A 23,618-nucleotide genomic window follows, 5' to 3' on the forward strand; every position below is an offset into this window, starting at 1 on the left:
CATTATTAAAGCTCCAGACAGGGCGTTTGCCACCATTACTTATAAATGCTTTAAATATTTCCAGACGCGTCAGTTTTTAAAAGATGATTAAAATGGAGAATCTCTTCGCTTGGTTTCTCTTTTTGCACGCAGTCTGTGATCGAGTCAGTGTACAACATGCAAATGAGCAACGGTTTGAGATAGGTTTAAGGGGCATAAATCTGTTGGGTGGGAGAAAACATTGTTCCACACTGAATGGGGTTGCCCACTCGTTATGGTGAGAAATGGGACAGCGATGGAGGCCTCTGCAGTCACATGATGTTTTTCTGTCGTGATGCCCCCCAAAGAATGTGATACTGTATATAAAAAACTAATCTAATGGTTTGAAAAACTGTGCTTGGATTTTTTTTAAATGTGGATATTGTTTTAAGTGACCAACTTAACGTGAAACCTGTTAAATGTGGCAAATGATTACAATTGTACCCCAATTAAGCCCTGATGTTTAAGACAAACATCACTGGTATAATTTTTTTCTTCAGACATGGTCGAAAATAAATGTCTTAAATAAATACTACAGTACATACTAGGGTTGTCCAGATACTAATATTTTGGTAACGGAACCAAAATGTATTTCGAGATTTTTCGATACCTTTCGATACTTTTATAAATAAAGGGCACCACAAAAAATTGCATTATTGGCTTTATTTGAACAAGAACTCTTAGGGTACATTAAGCATATGTTTATTATTGCAATCAAAGAACAATGTTATCCTTCAATAAAATAGCGGACATACCAGACAACTCGTCTTTTAGTAGTAAGTAAGCAAACAAAGGCTCCTAATTAGTCTGCTGACGTATGCAGTAACATATTGTGTCATTTATCATTCTATTATTTTGTCAACATTATAAAGGACGAGCTGTAATAATGTATTATTAATCTATTTGTTCATTTACTGTTAATATCTGCTTATTTTCCGTTTTAACATGTTCTATCTACACTTCTGTTAAAATGTAATAATCACTTATTCTTCTGTTGTTTGATACTTTACATTAGTTTTGTATGATACCACAAATTTAGGTATTGAGCCGATACCAAGTAGTTACAGGATCATACATTGGTCATATTCAAAGTCCTCTTGTGTCCAGGGATGTATTTCCTGAGTTTATAAACATAATATGAATTTAAAAAAAAGGAAAAAAGATTGTGTGACGATAAAAAATATGGATGTAATCATAGTACTATCGACTAGATACGTTATTGTTCTTGGTATCATTACAGTGGACGTCAGGTGTAGATCCACCCAAGGCATTTGTTTACATTCAGGTGAGCTAGCTTTTGTTAGCGGTGACGCCGGTGAGCTATTGTATCCTCCTACGATGTGTAGTGAAGCATGTTTAGCTATTCCTCGTCCTGCAGTGATAATGCTACTTGTAAGAAACGTACTTTATTCGTCGCCATGGAGGAGAGGATTAGTGATTTAGAAGTAGCTAAAACACTGCCGACTGTGGATGGATGTTAGCCGCTAGCTAGCTAGCCATGTCTTAAAGCACCTCTTCCTGAGGGTGTTTCAGTGTTATAACTTCACCTTTATCTTTAGTTTTAGACCAAAATGCATCCGTTCTCCCTTTTCTGTCTACACACTGTGTCTGCTTGCAAGTACTCTGTGATTGTGCGCTGCCGAAAATGCCGAACATGCTCCTCTGCTGTTCCGGCGCCGTCATGCCCGGGAATCGGTACTTGAGAGTATAGTACCCTTTTTGATTCATTAGTACCGCGATACTATACTAGTACTGGTATACCGTACAGCCCTACTACATGCAAACCAGCATTTAATAAATCAGCCAATCAAACTTTATTTATAAAACACTTGTCCCACACAGGCAAGTAAAACACAAAGTCATTGTTTCTTAACGATAGGGTCGGGCCACCAAAAAGTGTCTGTTTTTCATCTCTGGTCCACAGCAGTACTCAGTTGTAATACACGTTTTCCACCACTTGTAGCAGAAATGACAATATCAGACAATCCCGAAGAAGTCTGGCACTGAAGTCATAGAAGAGACGTTTATTTAGCGCAAAAATTATGACTAAAGGGGTTTAAAAATGGCGGCGCATGGCGATGGCGATGCTGCGGCTATGCTAACGCTCTTGGGAGTGTAGAGCGATTTGGCAAAAAACACCCGTCATTTCTGTCAATTTCATGGCTGGCTCAAAGCGTGAACACTCTGTGATCACATACGACCGACAGACAATTCTGGATGTGGATGGATCGGGTCGTTATAGACTGAAAGATGCATGTACGGTGGACCTCCTCGCTAGCATGGGAATACTTCGTGGGCTACATCGAGCGGCCTTTGTAGCAGCGGAGTCAAGTGCTAGCGGTGACCGCCAATGGAGACGACATAAGCGGTGCGAGCGGAAGCAGAAGCGGGGATGCCGAGCTGGGCTAACAACAAAGAGAAAAGCTAACCAAAGAAGCGTGGAGTCTCCGGGTAAGAAGCCATTTAAACTAGAACTAGCCGGCGTCAGGCTGGATAATCCCTGCACACATAGCAATTCTCTTAGAATAAAACACAACTCACATAATGTTTTTTCTTTTGTGACCGTGTCAGAGGCAGACATACATTGTACTGAGGTAGCTAACTTTGATGCGTTCAGTTTATCGCAATATCAAGCACACAATCTGAATATCCCCGTCGTATCAATTCCTAGATATGGACATAATATTGTGAAAGTCCAACACATCAGCGAAAGTCCAGTCCATGGTGGGGCCAGCGGGAACCATCCCGAGTGGAGACGGGTCAGCAGCGTAGAGATGTCCCCATCCGATGGACAGGCTAGCGGTCCACCCCGGAGCAGAGTAGAAAAGAAAAGAAAAGAAGCGGCAGATCAACTGGTCTAAAAAGGGAGTCTATTTAAAGGCTAGAGTATACAAATGAGTTTTAAGATGAGACTTAAATGCTTCTACTGAGGTAGCATCTCTAACTTTTACCGGGAGGGCATTCCATAGTATTGGAGCCCGAATAGAGAACGCTCTATAGCCCGCAGACTTTTTTTGGGCTCTGGGAATCACTAATAAGCCGGAGTTCTTTGAACGCAGATTTCTTGCCGGGACATATGGTACAATACAATCGGCAAGATAGGCTGGAGCTTGACCGTGTAGTATTTTATACGTAAGTAGTAAAACCTTAAAGTCGCATCTTAGGTGCACAGGAAGCCAGTGCAAGTGAGCCAGTATAGGCGTAATATGATCAAACTTTCTTGTTTTTGTCAAAAGTCTAGCAGCCGCATTTTGTACCATCTGTAATCTTTTAATGCTAGACATAGGGAGGCCCGAAAATAAAACGTTACAGTAATCGAGACGAGATGTAACGAACGCATGAATAATGATCTCAGCATCGCTTGTGGACAAAATGGAACGAATTTTAGCGATATTACGGAGATGAAAGAAGGCCGTTTTAGTAACACTCTTAATGTGTGACTCAAACGAGAGTTGGGTCGAAGATAATACCCAGATTCTTTACCGAGTCTCCTTGTTTAATTGTTTGGTTGTCAAATGTTAAGGTGGTATTATTAAATAGATGTCGGTGTTGAGCAGGACCGATAATCAGCATTTCCGTTTTCTTAGCGTTGAGTTGCAAAAAGTTAGTGGACATCCATTGTTTAATTTCATTAAGACACGCCTCCAGCTGACTACAGTCCGGCATGTTGGTCAGCTTTAGGGGCATGTAGAGTTGAGTGTCATCAGCATAACAGTGAAAGCTAACACCGTATTTGCGTATAATGTCACCTAGCGGCAGCATGTAAATACTAAAGAGTGCAGGGCCAAGAACCGAACCCTGGGGAACTCCGCACGTTACCTTAACATAGTCCGAGGTCACATTGTTATGGGAGACACACTGCATCCTGTCAGTAAGATAAGAGTTAAACCAAGACAAGGCTAAGTCTGACATCCCAATACGCGTTTTGATACGCTCTAATAAAATATTATGATCAACAGTATCGAAAGCGGCGCTAAGATCAAGAAGCAGCAACATAGATGACGCATCAGAATCCATCGTTAGCAATAGATCATTAGTCATTTTTGCGAGGGCTGTCTCCGTAGAGTGATTTGCCCTGAAACCGGACTGAAAAGGTTCACAGAGATTGTTAGACGCTAAGTGTTCATTTAGCTGCTGTGCGACAATTTTTTCGAGAATTTTTGAGATAAACGGTAGGTGGGACACCGGCCGGTAGTTCACCATGAGGTCAGGATCGAGGTTAGGTCTTTTGAGTAGAGGATGAATAACCGCTTTTTTGAATGCTAGAGGAACAGTACCAGAGGAAAGTGATAAGTTTATAATATTTAACACTGATGGACCTAATAAAACAAAAAGCTCCTTGATAAGTTTTCCAGGAATTGGGTCAAGTAAACATGTTGTTTGTTTTGTCCCATTTACACATTTTAACAATTCCTCCAATGTTATTTCATCAAAGAGAGAGAAACTATTTTGGAGGGTGGTATCCGTCGTATATACAGTCGTATTTGTGTTAATAGAACCCAGCTGTAGCTGAGATGCATTGTCTTTAATCTCTTTTCTAATGACTTCAATTTTCTTATTAAAGAAATTCATAAAGTCATCTGCTGAGTGGGTGGAGCTACTGGGAGAAGTCCCTTGTTGGGTTAGCGATGCTACTGTACTAAACAAAAATTTAGGATCATTTTTGTTGAGGTGGATGAGATTTGAGTAATATTTAGCTTTAGCTGAGGTAAGCATGCGTTTATAAGTTATTAAACTATCACTCCATGCTTGATGGAAAACCTCAAGTTTAGTCGCACGCCATTTGCGTTCCAGCTTTCTACATGATAATTTCTGGGCTTTAGTTTCTTCTGTAAACCATGGGGTACGCCTTTTAGGGGCCCTTTTTAGCTTTAGCGGTGCTACAATATCAATGGTGTCGCGCAGGGCGTCGTTAAAGCTGTTAGTGAGGTTATCAATAGAGCCCACATAATTTGGGAATGGTGCCATTACTGAAGGCAGTAGGTCAGTAAGAGTCGTCGTTGTGGCAGCATTAATGTTGCGGCTGCTATAGTAGTTATTATTATTATTATTAGTTTGTTGACAATGAGTCAGAACTTCGAATTTTATAAGCTAATGATCGGACATCACTTTAGTGTACGGGAGTATCGTAACTTTAGAGGTGGTGACACCCCTGACAAGCACTAGATCTATCGTATTACCGTTGCGATGCGTGGGTTCATTTATTATTTGTGTAAGACCACAGCTATCAATTATAGTCTGGAGCGCCACGCATGGAGGGTCCGATGGGGTATTCATATGGATGTTAAAGTCTCCCATTATGATTATATTGTCGGCGTGCGTCACTAGATCAGCAACGAACTCTGAAAATTCATTGATAAAGTCCGAATAGGGCCCTGGGGGCCGGTAGATGACAGCCAGGTGCAGAGGCAGCGGTGTGACAAACCTCACAGTAAGCACCTCAAACGAGTTATATTTATTATTTAGGTCCGAGGTAAGGCTAAAGTTTTTGTTGTATATTAGTGCAACACCCCCACCCCTTTTAATGGGACGGGCAATATGCGTTCCCGCATAGCCAGGAGGAGACGCCTCACCCAGCGCAAAAAAATCGTCTGGTTTGAGCCAGGTCTCGGCTAGACCAACGACATCAAGATTGTTGTCTCTGATGACTTCATTAACTAATAACGTTTTGGAAGACAATGACCTTATGTTTAAAAAGCCCATATTATAGGTAGTGGGCTGTTTTGAGGAGTTTTTGTTGAAAGTATCCGTAGTAGCAATATTAATAATGTTACGTTTATTATGCATAGTGCACTTTAAATAATTTCGACCATATCTAGGAATTGATATGACAGGAATTTTTAGATTGTTTGCCACCTCAGTAAAATAAACATTGATTGATTGATTAATTCTACAGACAGTTTATTTAAGAAACATATATATATGAATATAAGTCATTATTAATTTACTTCTTTTTTTTAATTTTAGAACTGCATAATTGGTTATCCAGGGTAAATCCCACCTAACCTCTTCCGTGTCCACACACACAAAATGGTCGTTTAAGACACCCTCACCCCCCTCCGTCCACCGACGCAACGCGACCTAGTACGCATGCGCGGAAAATGCGCACGTCATAGTCACCTCCAGTGTTGCTTTGTGTGCAAGTTCTTAAATTACATTGAACTTATCTGAACAATATCCAGTGTTGTGGTATTTCAATTAACTGGAGGCCCTATTGTAGTGAATCACACCTGAGCCATCATAAAATAATCAAATCTTTAATGGACACGTGAAAGTAAACAATGTGACAAAGAACATTTTACAACAATCAATCTAGGGATCTAGATATCTGGTCAGGACACTCCTCACTCTTTTGCCTTCACCTTCATTGTCCATTCATTTTTGATGACTTTATATACTCTGGACCGAGACGTTGAGTCCATGACATACATGGCGGACAATAACTGATACAGTCTGCTTTGCCAGTCCAAATGCAGTCGCCGTTTTCCGTAGTCTTCTCTTGTAGGTCAGGTAATACAAAGCACAAGCTACCTTTTTTTATCACATCCACGGGAGCCCGCATTCTCGTTGTCTCTCCTTCGACAAATGGACAAAGTTTTTCGGTAAGTAGAATCACAGCTGACCTGGACATTGGAAAGTTCTCGTGCCGTCTGAGATGTGTTGTATCCCAAATAGCTGCAATCGCGTTCTCTTAGGGTATTCATGTGTGATTTCTCCAAGCGTCTGTACAGACGGAAGGAGAAACACGGCCATGTCTGGATGACTCGTCTCCATCTTTCCAGTGGTTACCTCCGAGTTACGAAACCGCTTGTTATGAAGCTGACTGTGGCGCGTTTTTTCTGACGTCACTTCCTGTGTGGGGCGCTGTCTTTCTGGCGTCACTTCCTCTCCGAACTCAGTTTGTAAACGATCAATGAGTCCATACAAAGCGAAGAGCCGGAGATTCAAGAAATACACGGCGCACTTACCCGTGTAAAAAATTATCCAAGGAGAGGAACCTTAAACGATGGTTTAGTGTGGCTGACACAATGCTTAGGCTAAACAATTAATAATAAGAGTTATCCGGCTTAATGTAGACAGCGCTTAAATCACAGCAGTTCAGACGAGGAACCAAGCAGTGTGGGTGTGGAGCGTTTCCAAAGAGTGTTTCCAGAGCGGCCAGCCTGAAATGCGGGTGTCAGGGACAGACGCGGAAGGAGATTTTTACAACAAAGTTCTAAAGCTTAGTGATATATCAGATGTATCAGATTGTAGGTGGGGTAAATATGTCGATGGAGAGGGAGGATGACATTCTTATGTTGTCAATATTCAGTGTTTTATCGGCCATAGTTAATATTGTAAACCCCACATTCTTTATTTTCATGTACATTCTGGGTGTCTCAGTCAGTAAAAAAACTTAAAATTCCATTCCGTTTTTTGAGGCGGTCTGTCATAACGTTTTTAGCATTCAATCAGACATTATTGTGAGGTTTTGTATTAGTGTTCCTAAAAATCAGATATACCAGACCCCGGACACATTTTTTCTCTAAATTTGGGACCCCTGAGTCAAAATAATTTCCCAGGCCTGGTGTAGCAGGGAAAAAGAAGTAATAATTTAAAAAGATGCCTTTAAAAGCCCACCAACTTACTTGTTGCTGTTGGGGGGTGGGAAAACAGCCATGTAAGATGGAGGCTGTTCCCCATGCTGAAACATAGGTGGAGCATAGGGTGCTTGAGGCTGCACTAGAGCAGGCGGGAAAACCGCAGAAGAAAAGCCATAGGAAGGAACCGACTGCGGCGGGTATGCGATATTGTGGCCGGTGCTAAAGGCCCCGTATGGGATCTGAATTGGTGCCGGGTTTCCGTAAGGCTCTGGCGCCACAGGTGCCGGGTAGGAAAAAGCCTGGGCGGGAAAGTCATTGGAGCTTGGACCACCGGCCGCACCAGCTGGGTGGGGACCAACAGTCTGACCGATCACACCAGCAGGAACAATGACCAGTGGAAATGCCACCTGTGGGTCGATGGTGAACTTAATGTCCAGGTATACCTGGGAATTAAAAAAAAACACAAATAAAAGTCAGTGGCAGAGGTTGATTCAGACTGATGATTATGGAAGCGTGTCGTGGTATGCATTTTGCCTCTAAATCACAGCCGGGCAATTTTGGCAAATATAAAAGTCATGTTAATTTGAACCTTCTAGTTCACAGGTGTCAAACTCAAGGCACGGGGGCCAGATCTGGCCCGCGACATCATTTTATCTGGCCCACAAACACCTGGAAATGATATGTGTCAATAAAGTACTTAATATTTTATCATTAAATGTAATTAATTTTTTTAATTTTGACAGAAAAAATATATGTACTGCTTAAAATTGGATACGTTTTCAACTTTAAAGGCCTACTGAAATGAAATTTTCTTATTTAAACGGGGATAGCAGGTCCATTCTATGTGTCATACTTGATCATTTCGGGATATCGCCAAATTTTTGCTGAAAGGATTTGGTAGAGAACATCGACGATAAAGTTCGCAACTTTTGGTCGCTGATAAAAAAGCCTTGCCTGTACAGGAAGTAGCGTGATGTCACAGGTTGTGGAGCTCCTCACATCTGCACATTGTTTACAATCATGGACACCAGCAGCGAGAGCGATTCGGACCGAGAAAGCGACGATTACCCCATTAATTTGAGCGAGGATGAAAGATTTGTGGATGAGGAAAGTGAGAGTGAAGGATTAGAGGGCAGTGGAAGCGATTCAGATAGGGAAGATGCTGTGAGAGGCGGGTGGGACCTGATATTCAGCTGGGAATGACTAAAACAGTAAATAAACACAAGACATTTATATACTCTTATTAGCCACAACACAACCAGGCTTATATTTAATATGCCACAAATTAATCTGCATAACAAACACCTCCCCCCTCCCGTCCATATAACCCACCAATACAACTCAAACACCCGCACAACACACTCAATCCCACAGCCCAAAGTACCGTTCACCTCCACAAAGTTTATACAGCACATATATTTTCCCAAAGTTACGTACGTGACATGCACATAGCGGCACGCACGTACGGGCAAGCGATCAAATGTTTGGAAGCCGCAGCTGCGTAGTCACGGTAGCGCATCTGCTATCCAACTCAAAGTCCTCCTGGTTGTGTTGCTGCAGCGGGCCGCTAATACACCGCTTCCCACCTACAGCTTTCTTCTTTGCTGTCTTCATTGTTCATTAAACAAATTGCAAAAGATTCACCAACACAGATGTCCAGAATACTGTGGAATTTTGCGATGAAAACAGACGACTTAATAGCTGGCCACAATGCTGTCCCAAAATGTCCGCTACAATCCGTGACGTCACGCGCAAACGTCATCATACCGAGACGTTTTCAGCAGGATATTTCGTGGGAAATTTAAAATTGCACTTTACTAATCTAACCCGGCCGTATTGGCATGTGTTGCAATGTTAAGATTTCATCATTGTATAAACTATCAGACTGCGTGGTCGGTAGTAGTGGGTTTCATTAGGCCTTTAATAGTAATCAATATTGCAACAAATATTACAGTATATTATCATACTTTCCAAACATGTTTTTTTCTAAATAAAAATACTTAACTTTACAGCAAACTACCCATCAAATTAATACAAATTACAATACATTTTACGTTGTTCTTTACAGCGTATTACGGTAAATTGAAAAAAACTACTAGTGTTTTTTGCGTTAGAATTCTGTTGACTGAGCTGACAGTTTTTGACTAAAATCTACGGTTGTTGTTTTAACGGTTTATTACTGCAAATGGAAAGAATGTGCATTTGTTTTTACAGTAGAAAAACTGGCAGCTAAGTTGCCAGAATAAAAAAACAACTTGTACTGTTTTTCCATGAACAATATAATGTTGTAAAAACCAATGTAAATTTAACAGTAAAACTCTGGCAACCAAGCTGCCAGCTTTTTCTGTAAAAAAACAAAACAGTGGTACTGTTTTTATATTTACTGTAAAATGTTGTTAAAAAAAAATACACTATATTTTACAGTAAAATGTTGTAAATGTAAAGTTTTTACTGTAAAATCGACAGTCTACTCAAAAGAGTTGATATAATTAATAATAAAATTCAGAGGCAAATTCATACATTATTCACTGTCACAAGTGGCCCTCTGATTGCAGCCAAAACTGCTATGTGGCCCTCAATGAAAAGGAGTTTGACATCCCTGTTCTAGTTCAATGCATGGTAATTCCACTCTCAACTCAGTTCATTCTCTGAATATTTGTATAATTTTGAAACAAGTACACTAGTACCTCAACTTAAGAGTGTTTTGAGATAAAAGCTGTCTCTATTATCTCTAATTCTTATATTTTCTGGAATATAGAATGCACTGGTATATAAGCTGCCCCCACAAAACTTTAGAAGAGACATTTTTTCTAATTTTATTTGCCGCACCGGACTATAAGCCGCAGATGTATACATTGCAAAATTAGATATTTACAAAGATGGATTTTGTAAATGTTTACATTACGGCCCTGTAACACGGCAGTAAAACAGCTGATCAAACAAAACAGAAGTCATTGTCACAAACGCACTAGGTGCAGAAGCTAGCTCTCCAATCAGCTAAACAGACTCAATAAGTCCACGGTGACATCTGGGTGAATTTACTGAGGAATTTATGAAACTGAAACAATACAAAAAAATGCCATTGTCTGTTAATAATGCTAACACAGACTCTTGTAAACATGTTAGCATATTAGCTAATGCTAATGAGGCTTGATTACATTAAGATAAGACGTAATGTAATAACAAATATGCATGAAAACACTACTATCAAACATGTGACGGTTTAGTAAGTATGAATTGTTGGAGTTATACTGTAAAACTTACAAACGTTGCTTGGAGCGATGAATGAAAAATCCATACGAGTAGAACCGCTATGGATAACTCGTAGACAGAATGGCATTATTACTTTTGGTTCAAGGCGTGAAAAAAGGAAATGCAGTGAGCGAACCCATCCAAAAGATGGCGCCATAACAAAAACAATAACACCTTTTCAGTCTCTGTGTTGGTGTTACTACCATATACGTTTGTTTTAATACAACACATGATGGCCGTTAGCGAAGAAAAATTATATATGAGCCGCAGGATTCAAATCTTTGTAAAAAGTAGCGGCTTATAGTCTGTAAAATATGGTAGTTGGCATAGCAAATAAGATCCTACCAATAAATTACGCCTGCGTATTTTTTTCGTATTTTGCGAACAAACTTAAATTTTTCATAGGAAATCCACGCAATTCTTAATACATAGGGTCTTAGAGATGGGAGATGGACATAACTTTTTTTTCCAACCAAGAAAGCGAATGTGAAGGACAGTGCTAAGAAGAAGCGGTTTATATTCATTGACCTAAAGGAAGAAATCATCAAAAACATTACCCAGCAATTTGAGCGTCTCACTGCGAGTCCGCACCATAGTGAAGCAGAATGAGTCTAACGCCAACAAAGGATGTTAAAATAATACCTAAACACAGACATTTGTTCATGAAAATATGGAGAAGCTGCTGATGGTGTGTTTGACAGAGAAGCAACTCAAAGGAGATGTCCTAGGAGTCCAGTCTGCAAGGTAATGCTGTGCATTATTATTACATTATAGTTGTTCATAGTACATTCTGTTGCATTGTTTGTTTTTTTACAGTATTTATTGTTTAAAAGTTTTTATTTTCTAAAAGGTTTGGGAAAAATGTGGTGTTTTGATTTCAATGGGCCAGGTTGATTTGAGATACAAGTGTTTTGAGTTAAGAGCTGGGTCATGGAGCCAATTGTGCTCGTAAGTTGAGGTACTATTGTGTTATCGTATATCACATATTGTATCGTGAAGTGCCCTGACTGGACGAACGTAGCTTAATGTGAAGACAAAAACACAACACACCTTAACATAGTAGTGGACGGAGATAATGTCACAGTTGTGGACAGTGTAGGACTTTTCAGGGACCCTCAACTGGCAGGAGACATTTTCCACTGAGTTTGGCATGATGGTGTTGCCGACCACTTTGCACACACTGAGGTCGCTGTATTTTGACTTGCCGATGGCGAGGTAACATATCTTCTCCTGTATGCTGACTTTGGGAGCAACATTTTTAGAAGACATGTTGCTTATGTGAGCAGTTACGATCAGCGTTTCACCTGTTAAACAAAAATAATCGTCAACATTAGGCTTTTTTTGGTAGACACAATAAAACGGATTGGGATGTTGAGTCATTCTACAAAACCTATATATATATATATATATATATATATATATATATATATATATATATATATATATATATATATATATATATATATATATATATATATATATATACACTACTGTTCAAAAGTTTGGGGTCACATTGAAATGTCCCTATTTTTGAAGGAAAAGCACTGTACTTTTCAATGAAGATAACTTTAAACTAGTCTTAACTGTAAAGAAATACACTCTATACATTGCTAATGTGGTAAATGACTATTCTAGCTGCAAATGTCTGGTTTTTGGTGCAATATCTACATAGGTGTATAGAGGCCCATTTCCAGCAACTATCACTCCAGTGTTCCAATGGCACAATGTGTTTGCTCATTGGCTCAGAAGGCTAATTGATGATTAGAAAACCCTTGTGCAATCATGTTCACACATCTGAAAACAGTTTAGCTCGTTACAGAAGCTACAAAACTGACCTTCCTTAGAGCAGATTGAGTTTCTAGAGCATCACATTTGTGGGGTCAATTAAACGCTCAAAATGGCCAGAAAAAGAGAACTTTCATCTGAAACTCAACAGTCTATTCTTGTTCTTAGAAATGAAGGCTATTCCACAAAATTGTTTGGGTGACCCCAAACTTTTGAACGGTAGTGTATATATATATATGTAAATATTTATATATGTATATATATATATATATATATATGTATATTATATATATATATATATATATATATATATATATATATATATATATATATGTATATCATATATATATATGTATATATATATATATATATATGTATATTATATATATATATATATGTATATTATATATACATATATATATGTATATATATATATATATGTATATTATATATATATATATATATATGTGTATATATATATATGTATATATATATATATATATATATATATATATATATATATATGTATATATATATGTATATGTATATGTATATATATATATATATATATATATATATATATATATATATATATATATATATATATATATATATATATATATATATATATATATATAAGGGCTGTGAATCTTTGGGTGTCCCACGATTCGATTCAGAATCGATTCTTGGGGTCACGATTCGATTCAAAATCGATTTTTTTTTTTCAATTCAACACGATTCTCGATTCAAAAACTATTTTTTTTATTCTATTTAAAAACATTTTTAAATGAAAACAATACACAAAAATACAATAATAATGCAATACAATTTCAAAACCAAACCCAATTTTGCTGCCGGTGGTGTTAGTGGATGATCCTTTTCCTCTGATAACTGTGGGTGGTGTCTGTCCAAGTGAGTGCGGGGATTTGAAGTATTCCCAAAATACTTAACTTTAGCGTTGCAAAGAGCTGCAAATTGCATGAGTCATGTCAAGCCCTTTCTTGCCACGGTAAAACCCAAAGTGTCTCCAAACGTTTGCTTTCAAAGCCCGCGGAGGCGGTTGTATTTCTTTAGGCTGCTCTGTGTCTTTGTCTTTTACCTGCATTTTAGCGGCAACACAACAACACTACACTGTACACTCCCCTTAGTACTAGCTAGCCACCAGGTAGTAACGCTGCTTATTGCGCAATACCTACGGTAGCCCAGAAGGCACATACACATTGCTGGGAGCGGGGTTTGAAATTTGATTTTTGAAAAATGAGAATTGATACTGAATCATACAACGTGAGAATGGCAATTTGAATTCGAATCGATTTTTTCCCACACCCCTAGCTGACATGCAAGCAGAGTAGTAGATTTTTGTAAAAAGCTTTTATAATTGTAAAGGACAATGTTTTATCAACTGATTGCAATAATGTACATTTGTTTTAACTATTAAATGAACCAAAAATATGACTTATTTTATCTTTGTGAAAATATTGGACACAGTGTGTTGTCAAGCTTATGAGATGCGATGCAAGTGTAAGCCACTGTGACACTATTGTTCTTTTTTTATTTTTTTTAATAAATGTCTAATGATAATGTCAATGAGGGATTTTGAATCACTGCTATGTTGAAATTGTAACTAATATACTGTTGTTGATAATATTAATTTTTGTTTCACTCCCGGGTTTGGTTTTGGAATTGGATTGCATTGTTATGGTATTGCTGTGTATTGTTTTGTTTGATTGATTAATTAAAAAAAAAAAAAAAAAAATATATATATATATATATATATATATATATATATATATATATATATATATATATATATATATATATATATATATATATATATATATATATATATATATATATATATATATATATATATATATATATATATACATATATATATACTTTTTTTTTTTAAATCAATTTTTTAAAAGTGAGATTTGATTCTGAATCACACAATGTGAGAATCGCGATTCGAATTCGAATCGATTTTTTCCCACACCCCTAATATATATATATATATATATATATATATATATATATATATATATATATATATATATATATATATATATATATATATATATATATATATATATATATATATATATATATAGACTTAGACTTAGACTTCCTTTTTATTGTCATTCAAATTTGAACTTTACAGCACAGATAAGAACGAAATTTCGTTACATAAACTCATGGTAGTGCAGGATAAAAAAGCAATAAGGTGCATATATAAATAAATAAATATAAATATATACATAAACTAAATAAATATATATAAATAAATAAATAGATTACTGTACAGATAAATATATTGCACTTTTCCACATGCGTCCACGTTTATGGATGTATGTTATATTGTCTTTTTTATTCCAGCGAGTTAATCCATTTTGGGGGAGTTGAGGGGATAATTTAAGTATGATGCGTTCAAGAGTCTTACTTATATATATATATATATATATATATATATATATATATATATATATATATATATATATATATATATATATATATATATATATATATATATATGTGTGTGTGTGTATATATAATGTGTATATACTGTATATATATATATATATATATATATATATATATATATATATATATATATATATATATATATATATATATATATATATATATATATATATATATATATATATATATATATGAATTTTGTAGATTGTCCTGGTGTATCTAATGAATTGGTCACTGAGTGTATGCAACGATGTGAATCCAGCAGCGTCATTGGTACATTTTACCTGGAGAGCAAGATTTCTTGTCAACAGTAGCAGACATTTGGACGTCCCCTTTGGCAACTGAATCAGTGTGAGGACACTTAAAAAAAAAAAAAGGGGTAACAATTAAAACATTTTAAATCCTGACCCAATTTAGTTCCTAAACAATGCAACATCAGGCAAATAAGACATTTTAAAAAAGAATAGGAGATGCACAATATGTCTCCAAGCTAATACCGATAACTTCCTACTTCTCCAGATCAATGCTTAAAACCAAATCTTTTTTTTTTTTAATGTTTTGAATTTTGTCTTTTCTGACTTACAATTGTTGTATCAATGCTGGATACAAAAAAAGGTAGGATAAAGTATTATTGTTCATCCAATCATGACATGTGCATAACAATAGACACGTGACATGCAGTACACATGTGCTGTAAAAAACAGCATTTATCAAAGAATGTATCAAAGAAGGTGTAAATAATATTGTGACCGGATGAATCTATTTAACGTTTATAAAGTTTATTTTCGTGTCTGGAGAAGAAATTGCGGTGAAGATTTCAAGATATATATTTAATAGGTCTCTGATGTCCCCTTTAACTCTAATTTGTGCCCACCTGGAAGTAGGAAAGACTCGTACAGAGGATTGTGGCATAACTCTCCAAAAAAAACCCTAAAGGTCCGTGGGTGAAAGATGCCTTTAAGGACAGTAGTCGAAGGCGGAGGGTCAAAAGATGGCGCTAATGTTTTAACGGCATTACGAAGTTTATCTTAAACAACAACGGAGCAGTATCTCCACATCTGTGACTTACTAATGCAACAACACACACACCAGAAATGTGACCGTGAAAACCCGTCCAACTCTCTAAAAACAACTAAAGTTTTGTGGGTGAATTATGTAAACTTGCTACAGGATTATCAAATATGACATCTCTGCTGTAGTAGGGCTAACATCTCGTCCATGAATCAGTAATGACGCCATGTTTGTTTACACTGTGAGCTCTGGGGTAGCTCAGATAAAGTTTACGTCCGCCTACGAGGTATGAGCTCTTGATTTGTTCTACTTAACCAATCTACAGCACAGTATGGGTAATCTCGCCTCATTGAAGCATTTCTTTCTTCTTTTAAACCACTGATGTCAAACTCAAGGCCCGGGGGCCTGATGTGGCCCGCCACTTCATTTTATTTGGCCCTCAAAAGCCTGGAAATAATATGTATCAATAAAATACTCTAACTTTTCTTACTAAATGTATTCTTTCTTTCTATTTTGGGAGAAAAAATATATATGTACTCCATGTAATCGCAAATTATGTTAACTTAAATATTGTCTAATTATGCAAAGATATATTATCAAACATTCAAACCATTTTTTAAAGAGAAATACATACTACTAATAATAATGATTTCAAAGCAAGTTATTCATCAAATTGTGCAATATAAAAGTAGCAATAGATTTCATGGTAAAATTGTGAAATTTACTGTGGTTTTTACAGCATTTTTCTCTAAATTAAAACAATACTTTTTTTTTTACTGTAATAAACTGGTGCAGTTTTGGCATTTACAGTAAGACACCGAAAAATCCACAGTTGCTGATTTGCAGTAAAAAAAACAAAAAAAAACAAACAAACTGGCAGTTCAGGTGCCAACATTTTTTTTCTGTAAAATTGCAGTTTTTTTTATTTACAGTAAAAAAAACAAATGTCAATTTTACAGTACAATTCTGGCAACTGAGCTGCCTTTTTTTTTTCTTTACCATAAAAACAGCAGTACCTTTTTTCCATTTACAGTTATATACACTAAATTTTGAGGTGAAATTATTGCAACTTACCATTTTGTTTACATTTTAGTTTAAAAAAATCTACTAATAAAATGCATAAAAAATTGTGTAATAATAGTATTCACTGGTAGAGGAGGCCCTCTGGGGCCAAACGTAGCTGCGATGTGGCCCTCAGTGAAAACGACTTTGACACCTCTGTTTTAAACAGTTCTATGAGTTATTTTTTGATGCCATCGGATTTGTCTGTGTGACGTCATTACCATTAATATCGGTCTGATAACTATCGTGCATACCATGGTTTGGTCAGGCTGTGGAAAGTATTTTGCAGAAAATTTGAGTTCTTTTTGCACATATGTAGGCATATGCCAGCTCCGGGAGATCCACGCTTCGAGGGTGTAAACAATCTTTCCGCTGTACCCACTGAAGGCTGATGGCCAGTCCCTGGAAGTGCAGAGGAGTTTGGAAAATGTGAACATTTGCACAAATCAAACAACAGAGACTAACTAACTACTCACCCCTCTGGGATTTTAAGCGTGAACTTATAGGAATGATCACCTTTGGAAATTTCTGTGCCTGCAAAAAGAATAATAGAAAAAATACGTTTATTTACTCAACTGCAGAGAATACTAGGTGTTTATTAGAGGTTAGGCATGAATGGGGGACAGGCAGTGCCCCTAAATATGTAAAATATGTATGGCTGTCAAACGGTTAAAACATTTAACGATGCAGCACCAACCAACACAAATAAGCAGGGATAAGTTGGGGGGGGCTGGTTATGAATAATAACACATCCATAACATGACAACTATAAGAGTAAGACAAGCTTGGGGAGATTTTGACAAGTTGGGGGGGGTTGTTTCTGAAAAATAACACGTCAGTAACACAACTATAATAGGTAGACCAGGGGTCCCCAAACTCCGGCCCGCCAGGGTCCAAAGTCCGGCCAGCGGGATGTCCCAAGTTAAAAAAACTAAAAATAAATAATAATAATTTTTTTGTATTATTATTTTTTTAAATATGTTCTTTCTAATCCATTTCTACCGCTTGTTACTCTCAGTGTCTAATCATATTGTCTAAAAATGCATTTTCCCATCGATAACGTGACATCATCACGCTCGGAATATGTATACAGCCCGGCCCCCGGCCAATCTTTTTTAACCCAATACGGCCCCCGAGTCAAAAAGTTTGGGGCCTGAGCCAGACAAAAAAAATAACAAAAATGCAGCACCAACCAGCACAAATGTGGCACAAATAAGCATCACATCAATAACATCAAAAGTGTAATATTGTCGTTAGACAAACATTTTTTGCAGCACAAACCAGCACAAATGATTGGAGACAGACTTGGGGGGATTTTGACAAGTTGGGGCAGTTATTTATGAAAGAATAACACGTCACTAACACAAAAACTATAAAAAAAAACAATACAAAAAATTGCAGCACCAACCAGGACAAATGTGGCACAAATAAGCAGAACAAAGTTGCGGGGGCTGGTTATGCATAATAACACATAAATAACATGACAACTATAAAAGTAAGACAAACATGTTTTGCAGCACAAACTAGCACAAATGTAGCACAAACGAATGGAGACAAGCTTGAGGGGATTTTGACAAGTTTGGGGCGGGTGGGGGGCTTGTTATGAATAATAACACATCAATAACATCAACATTATAATACTGTCGTTAGACAAACAATTTTTGCAGCACAAACCAGCACAAACGAATGGAGACAGACTTGGGGGGATTTTGACAAGTTGGGGTGGTTGTTTATGAAAAATAACACATCAGTAACACAAAAACTAAAATAGTTAGACAAAAAAAATAGCACAAATGTAGCACAAAGAAGCAGGGACAAGTTGGGGGGGCTGGTTATGAATAATAACACATCCATAAAATGACAACTGTTAGAGTAAGACAAACATGTTTTACAGCACAAACTAGCACAAATGTAACACAAACGAATAGAGACAATCTTGGGGGCATTTTGTCAAGTTGGGGGGGGGGGGGGAGGTGTTGTTTATGAAAAATAACAAAAACTATAATAGCTAGACAAAAAAATAAATAAATTGCAGCACCAACCAGCACAAATGTAGCACAAAGAAGCAGGGACAAGTTGGGGGGGCTGGTTATGAATAATAACACATCCATAAAATGACAACTGTAAGAGTAAGACAAACATGTTTTGCAGCACAAACTAGCACAAATGTAACACAAACGAATAGAGACAATATTGGGGGCATTTTGTCAAGTTGGGGGGGTTGTTTATGAAAAATAACAAAAACTATAATAGCTAGACAAAAAAATAAATAAATTGCAGCACCAACCAGCACAAAGAAGCAGGGACAAGTTGGGGGGGCTGGTTATGAATAATAACACATCCATAAAATGACAACTGTAAGAGTAAGACAAACATGTTTTGCAGCACAAACTAGCACAAATGTAACACAAACGAATAGAGACAATCTTGGGGGCATTTTGTTAAGTTGGGGGGGTTGTTTATGAAAAATAACAAAAACTACAATAGCTAAACAAAAAAATAAATAAATTGCAGCACCAACCAGCACAAATGTAGCACAAATAAGCAGGGACAAGTTGGGGGGACTGGTTATGCATAGAAACACATCCATAACATGACAACTACAAAAGTAAGACAAACATTTTAAAGCACAAATGAATGCAGTGTTATTTTTTTCTTTGTAACGACTTCACAGAGGTCAAGTTCTGGTGTGAATGGCCTAACAGTAAAAGACATGAAGAAGAGGAAGGATTAAATATGAGCAAGGAACATGAGCTAACTTGTTAAACATGTCTGACAGAAAGAAATATTAACAAGTAGGTAAAAAAACATGACACGTAATCTAAAAGCCAACACTACCATTTTGGACTTACCTTTATCATTCTTTTCAATAAAATATTTCTTGTCCTTGAAGTATTTCCTGTGCGAGGTGTAGGATCTTCTATCATCGCCAACAGTTTCTCTCCAGTGCACGTGCGCTTCTCCTTTGACCTTCACCTTGAAGCTCTTCACTTTGGTATCTTTGGTCAAAGTGAAAGAAACGCATCCGGTGACGGTGTCCCCGTTAGAAAAGAAGCCTGCTCTGTTGGGAGCCTCGTAAATGAGCGCCAGATCTTTGATTGGAGACATTTCAGCAGTGCTCTGGGAAATGAGGAATTATAGTTTGAAGGTGAAAAAGAGTCACCTGTACAGGTAGAAAATGCCTTCCTGTTTCACAGTGGTGCTGATAGGTTGAGTCATAAATGTATGCACCCTGCACCTGGTGTGACGAGTATGTATATTGTAGTCGCCTGAGCTTCTGTTGACATTATAGACAACGCCCTCTTGCATAATGTGTTGCAAGACCTGGGATAATTACAATAAAATACTAGTCTATTCGCGGTCTGTGGTAATGTTTTTTTTAATGGTCACAAATCAGATATTTACTGCATGGAGTGTCAAATGGGACAAATATAATTAAATAAATACATATTTAAATACTTATGCAACATTATTTAATTGATTATAATTTGAATTATTACACAAATGTGTCATTATTTAATTATAGTTGGAATGAAATACACAAATGTACCGAAATATGTCATTATTTAACTATAATTTGAATTAATTCCATACATGTTATTAAATGTGTCATTATTTAACTATAATAGGAATTAAATACACAAATGTACCTAAATATGTCATAATTTAATTAATTCTAATTTGATTTAAACACCCCCGTGACCCTGAGAAGGACAAGCGGTCGAAAATGGATGGATGGATAAATTAAATACATAAATGTGTCATTAATGAACTATAATTGGAATTAAATACACAAATGTACCTAAGTGTGTCATTGTAAAATAAATTATAATTTCAATTAAATAAATACATGTTATTAAATGTGTCATTATAATTTAATTATAATTTGTAATAAATACACAAATGTACTTAGTTTCATTATTTGCTCAATCATAAATTGATATAAATACATGAATGTGTTATTAAATGTGTCAGAAATTATAATTGAAACTAAATGCAAAAATGTACCTACATTTTTCATTAAATATTTAATCATAATGTGAATTAAATACAAACAGGTGTTATTGAATGTGTCATTAATTATAATTGGAATTAAATACACAAATTGTATCATTATTTGATCAGTTATAATTTGAATTAAATACATAAATGTGTGGAAAAAATGTGTCATTAATAAATTATGATTGGAATACACAAATGTGTTTAGAATATATTTAATGGAAAGGTGCATTTCATTACGTAATATTTCAATAATTATTTGAGTGATTATTATTCTCATTAATTATTTTTGAATGTCTCTTGTTGTTTATTGACAGAGAAATAGTAAATTTGCAGCAAAACAACAGAGCTGTTTCTGTTATTTTGACCCACACATGTAGTTATATATATATAGGAACACTAACAGTTTCTCTATATAATCCACACCAAATGGCGAAGCACAATAAAATGATTGCTTTGCCCGGGATTTAATTGGATCGAAAAAAAAGTACTTATTGTAATGTCCAGCAGCAAAGTCTTTACACCAAGTACCACTGCAAAAACATTTTTGCTTAATAGGTACTCTTTTTGCTACTTCTGTTGACAATAACAGTTTATTTGTGAGAATATTTGTCTTCTAATCTCAGGTTGTTGGTGTGTGGCATATCAGTGAATATTTAATTTGTGTTAATACCTTTGTATGATTATTTAATACATGTATGTCTGTAATATCATTTCAAATAATTTGCCAGCAGCACCATGTCTTATCATGCTGCACACAAACGAGAAACTAGTTTGGAGGGGACAGTAATAATGAGTAGAAGTAAATTAATTTGGATATTTACACAAATATATCACAGTAAAATACATCACTGTAAAAACAGCAGCACGTTAGATTTTATAGTCCAATGACACAAACATGTGGCAACAGAGCAAAGTTCACAAAATAAATACAATAATACTGTTGTGTAAAATAGTAATACAGATTCTATGTTGATTTTATAGTAATTGTTGGTATACATGCTATATGCTTATATTTCATATAAAAGTGTTTTCTTAGTGGTGTGGTGAATGAAAAGATGACACAAGAAAGTCTGCAAAAAAACCTCGAAGAAGTTGTGTTACATTTTGACTACAAATTCCATCCCCAACGTGTTTAGGCATATCGGTTCCGTTTGTTTAGATCAGGGGTGTCCAAACTACTAATTGGCCCGTGAGACGTCATAAGATTAAAAAAGGAATTTTGCCCGCAGAGAGATTGCACTCAACATTAATGATGCTGTTTTGTCGCCATCTAGTAAACAAAAAAATGTTTTTCAGGTCATCCATCCATTTTCTACCGCTTATCCTTCTCTGGGTCACAGGGGTGGCTGGAGCCTATCCCAGCTGCATTCTGGCGGAAGGCAGGGTACACCCTGGACAAATTGCCACGTCATTGCAGGGCCGTTTTTCAGGTCAATGACCATTAATTATGATATGAATGGACCTCAGCGCATAATTCACTTATATGACCTAATGCAAACAACCTTCCTTAGTCATCGTGCAAAAAAAAGATAAATAAATACAAAGTCCAACCAAAACAAAACGTCCACAGACATGGTCGCTGAACTTTGTGGATATTATACAAATATATCCATTCACCCTAAAAATTTTTAAAAAATACACCTATTTGAAACAATTACAACGTATGATGGGAAAAATGCAAAACACTCCACACTTATCCATGTTTGATGCATTTTAGTTGCTTGATATTTCTGATTGATTAGAAAACTTTAAGAAGGTCGTCACAGAAGTAAACAAGGTAGAAGTCGGACTTTCACATACTCCTAATATCAAATTATATTAATTATATATCCATGATGCTAATATAATATGTACACATATATATTTATAGGATATATATATATACATTTACATATATGTATACATATATATATATATATACACTCACTTTACATGCAGTCCATATATATATATACTGTATATATAATGTATGTAAAGGTTTCTGTGGTTTATCCGTTATACAGTGCTCAATACAGAGATTGAGCAGAATATACATTAGGTCAGAAGAAAACACAGAGGCTATATCATCCCTAAAAGCCTGTTTCGCAGGTTTCCTGCAAAACAGGCTTGTAGGGATGATGGGTCAAATGCAGAGAATAATTTCGCCACACCTAGTGTGTGAAGATCATTGGTACTTTAACTTTAATATAGCCTCTGTGTTTTTTCCTGACCTAACCTATATATATATATATATATATATATATATATATATATATATATATATATATATATATACTTACATTACATGCAGTCCATACAGTATATATATATATTTATATATATATATATATATATATATATATATATATATATATATATATATATATATATATATATATATATATATATATATATATATATATATACTTACATTACATGCAGTCC

At 36.1% G+C, this 23,618-nt stretch overlaps 1 protein-coding gene across 1 annotated transcript; it reads right to left on the bottom strand.

Annotated features, from left to right (window-relative positions):
- Positions 1 to 6,325: 6,325 nt before the first annotated feature.
- Positions 6,326 to 17,786, bottom strand: LOC133651596 (uncharacterized). Its single transcript, XM_062049572.1, has 5 exons — positions 17,669 to 17,786; positions 17,447 to 17,594; positions 15,404 to 15,479; positions 11,904 to 12,157; positions 6,326 to 8,044 (listed from the first exon to the last, which is right to left on the bottom strand). The coding sequence occupies exons 2-5, from the start codon at positions 17,513 to 17,515 to the stop codon at positions 7,643 to 7,645; spliced, it is 801 nt and encodes a 266-aa protein (XP_061905556.1). The 5' UTR covers positions 17,516 to 17,594; positions 17,669 to 17,786; the 3' UTR covers positions 6,326 to 7,642.
- Positions 17,787 to 23,618: the final 5,832 nt, after the last annotated feature.

Source organism: Entelurus aequoreus, linkage group LG06 (genome assembly GCF_033978785.1).
Source record: "Entelurus aequoreus isolate RoL-2023_Sb linkage group LG06, RoL_Eaeq_v1.1, whole genome shotgun sequence".
Classification (NCBI taxonomy): Eukaryota; Metazoa; Chordata; class Actinopteri; order Syngnathiformes; family Syngnathidae; genus Entelurus; species Entelurus aequoreus.

What these genes read in the sequence shown, in the direction of transcription:
- LOC133651596 (XM_062049572.1), bottom strand. Translation starts at nt 17,515, where the DNA reads ATGCCTACATATGTGCAAAAAGAACTCAAATTTTCTGCAAAATACTTT. An exon ending in CACAGCCTGACCAAACCATG is followed by an intron (nt 15,480 to 17,446) that starts GTATGCACGATA and finishes TTTTTTTTTAAG; the next exon opens with TGTCCTCACACTGATTCAGT. An exon ending in CCGTCCACTACTATGTTAAG is followed by an intron (nt 8,045 to 11,903) that starts GTGTGTTGTGTT and finishes TTTAATTCCCAG; the next exon opens with GTATACCTGGACATTAAGTT.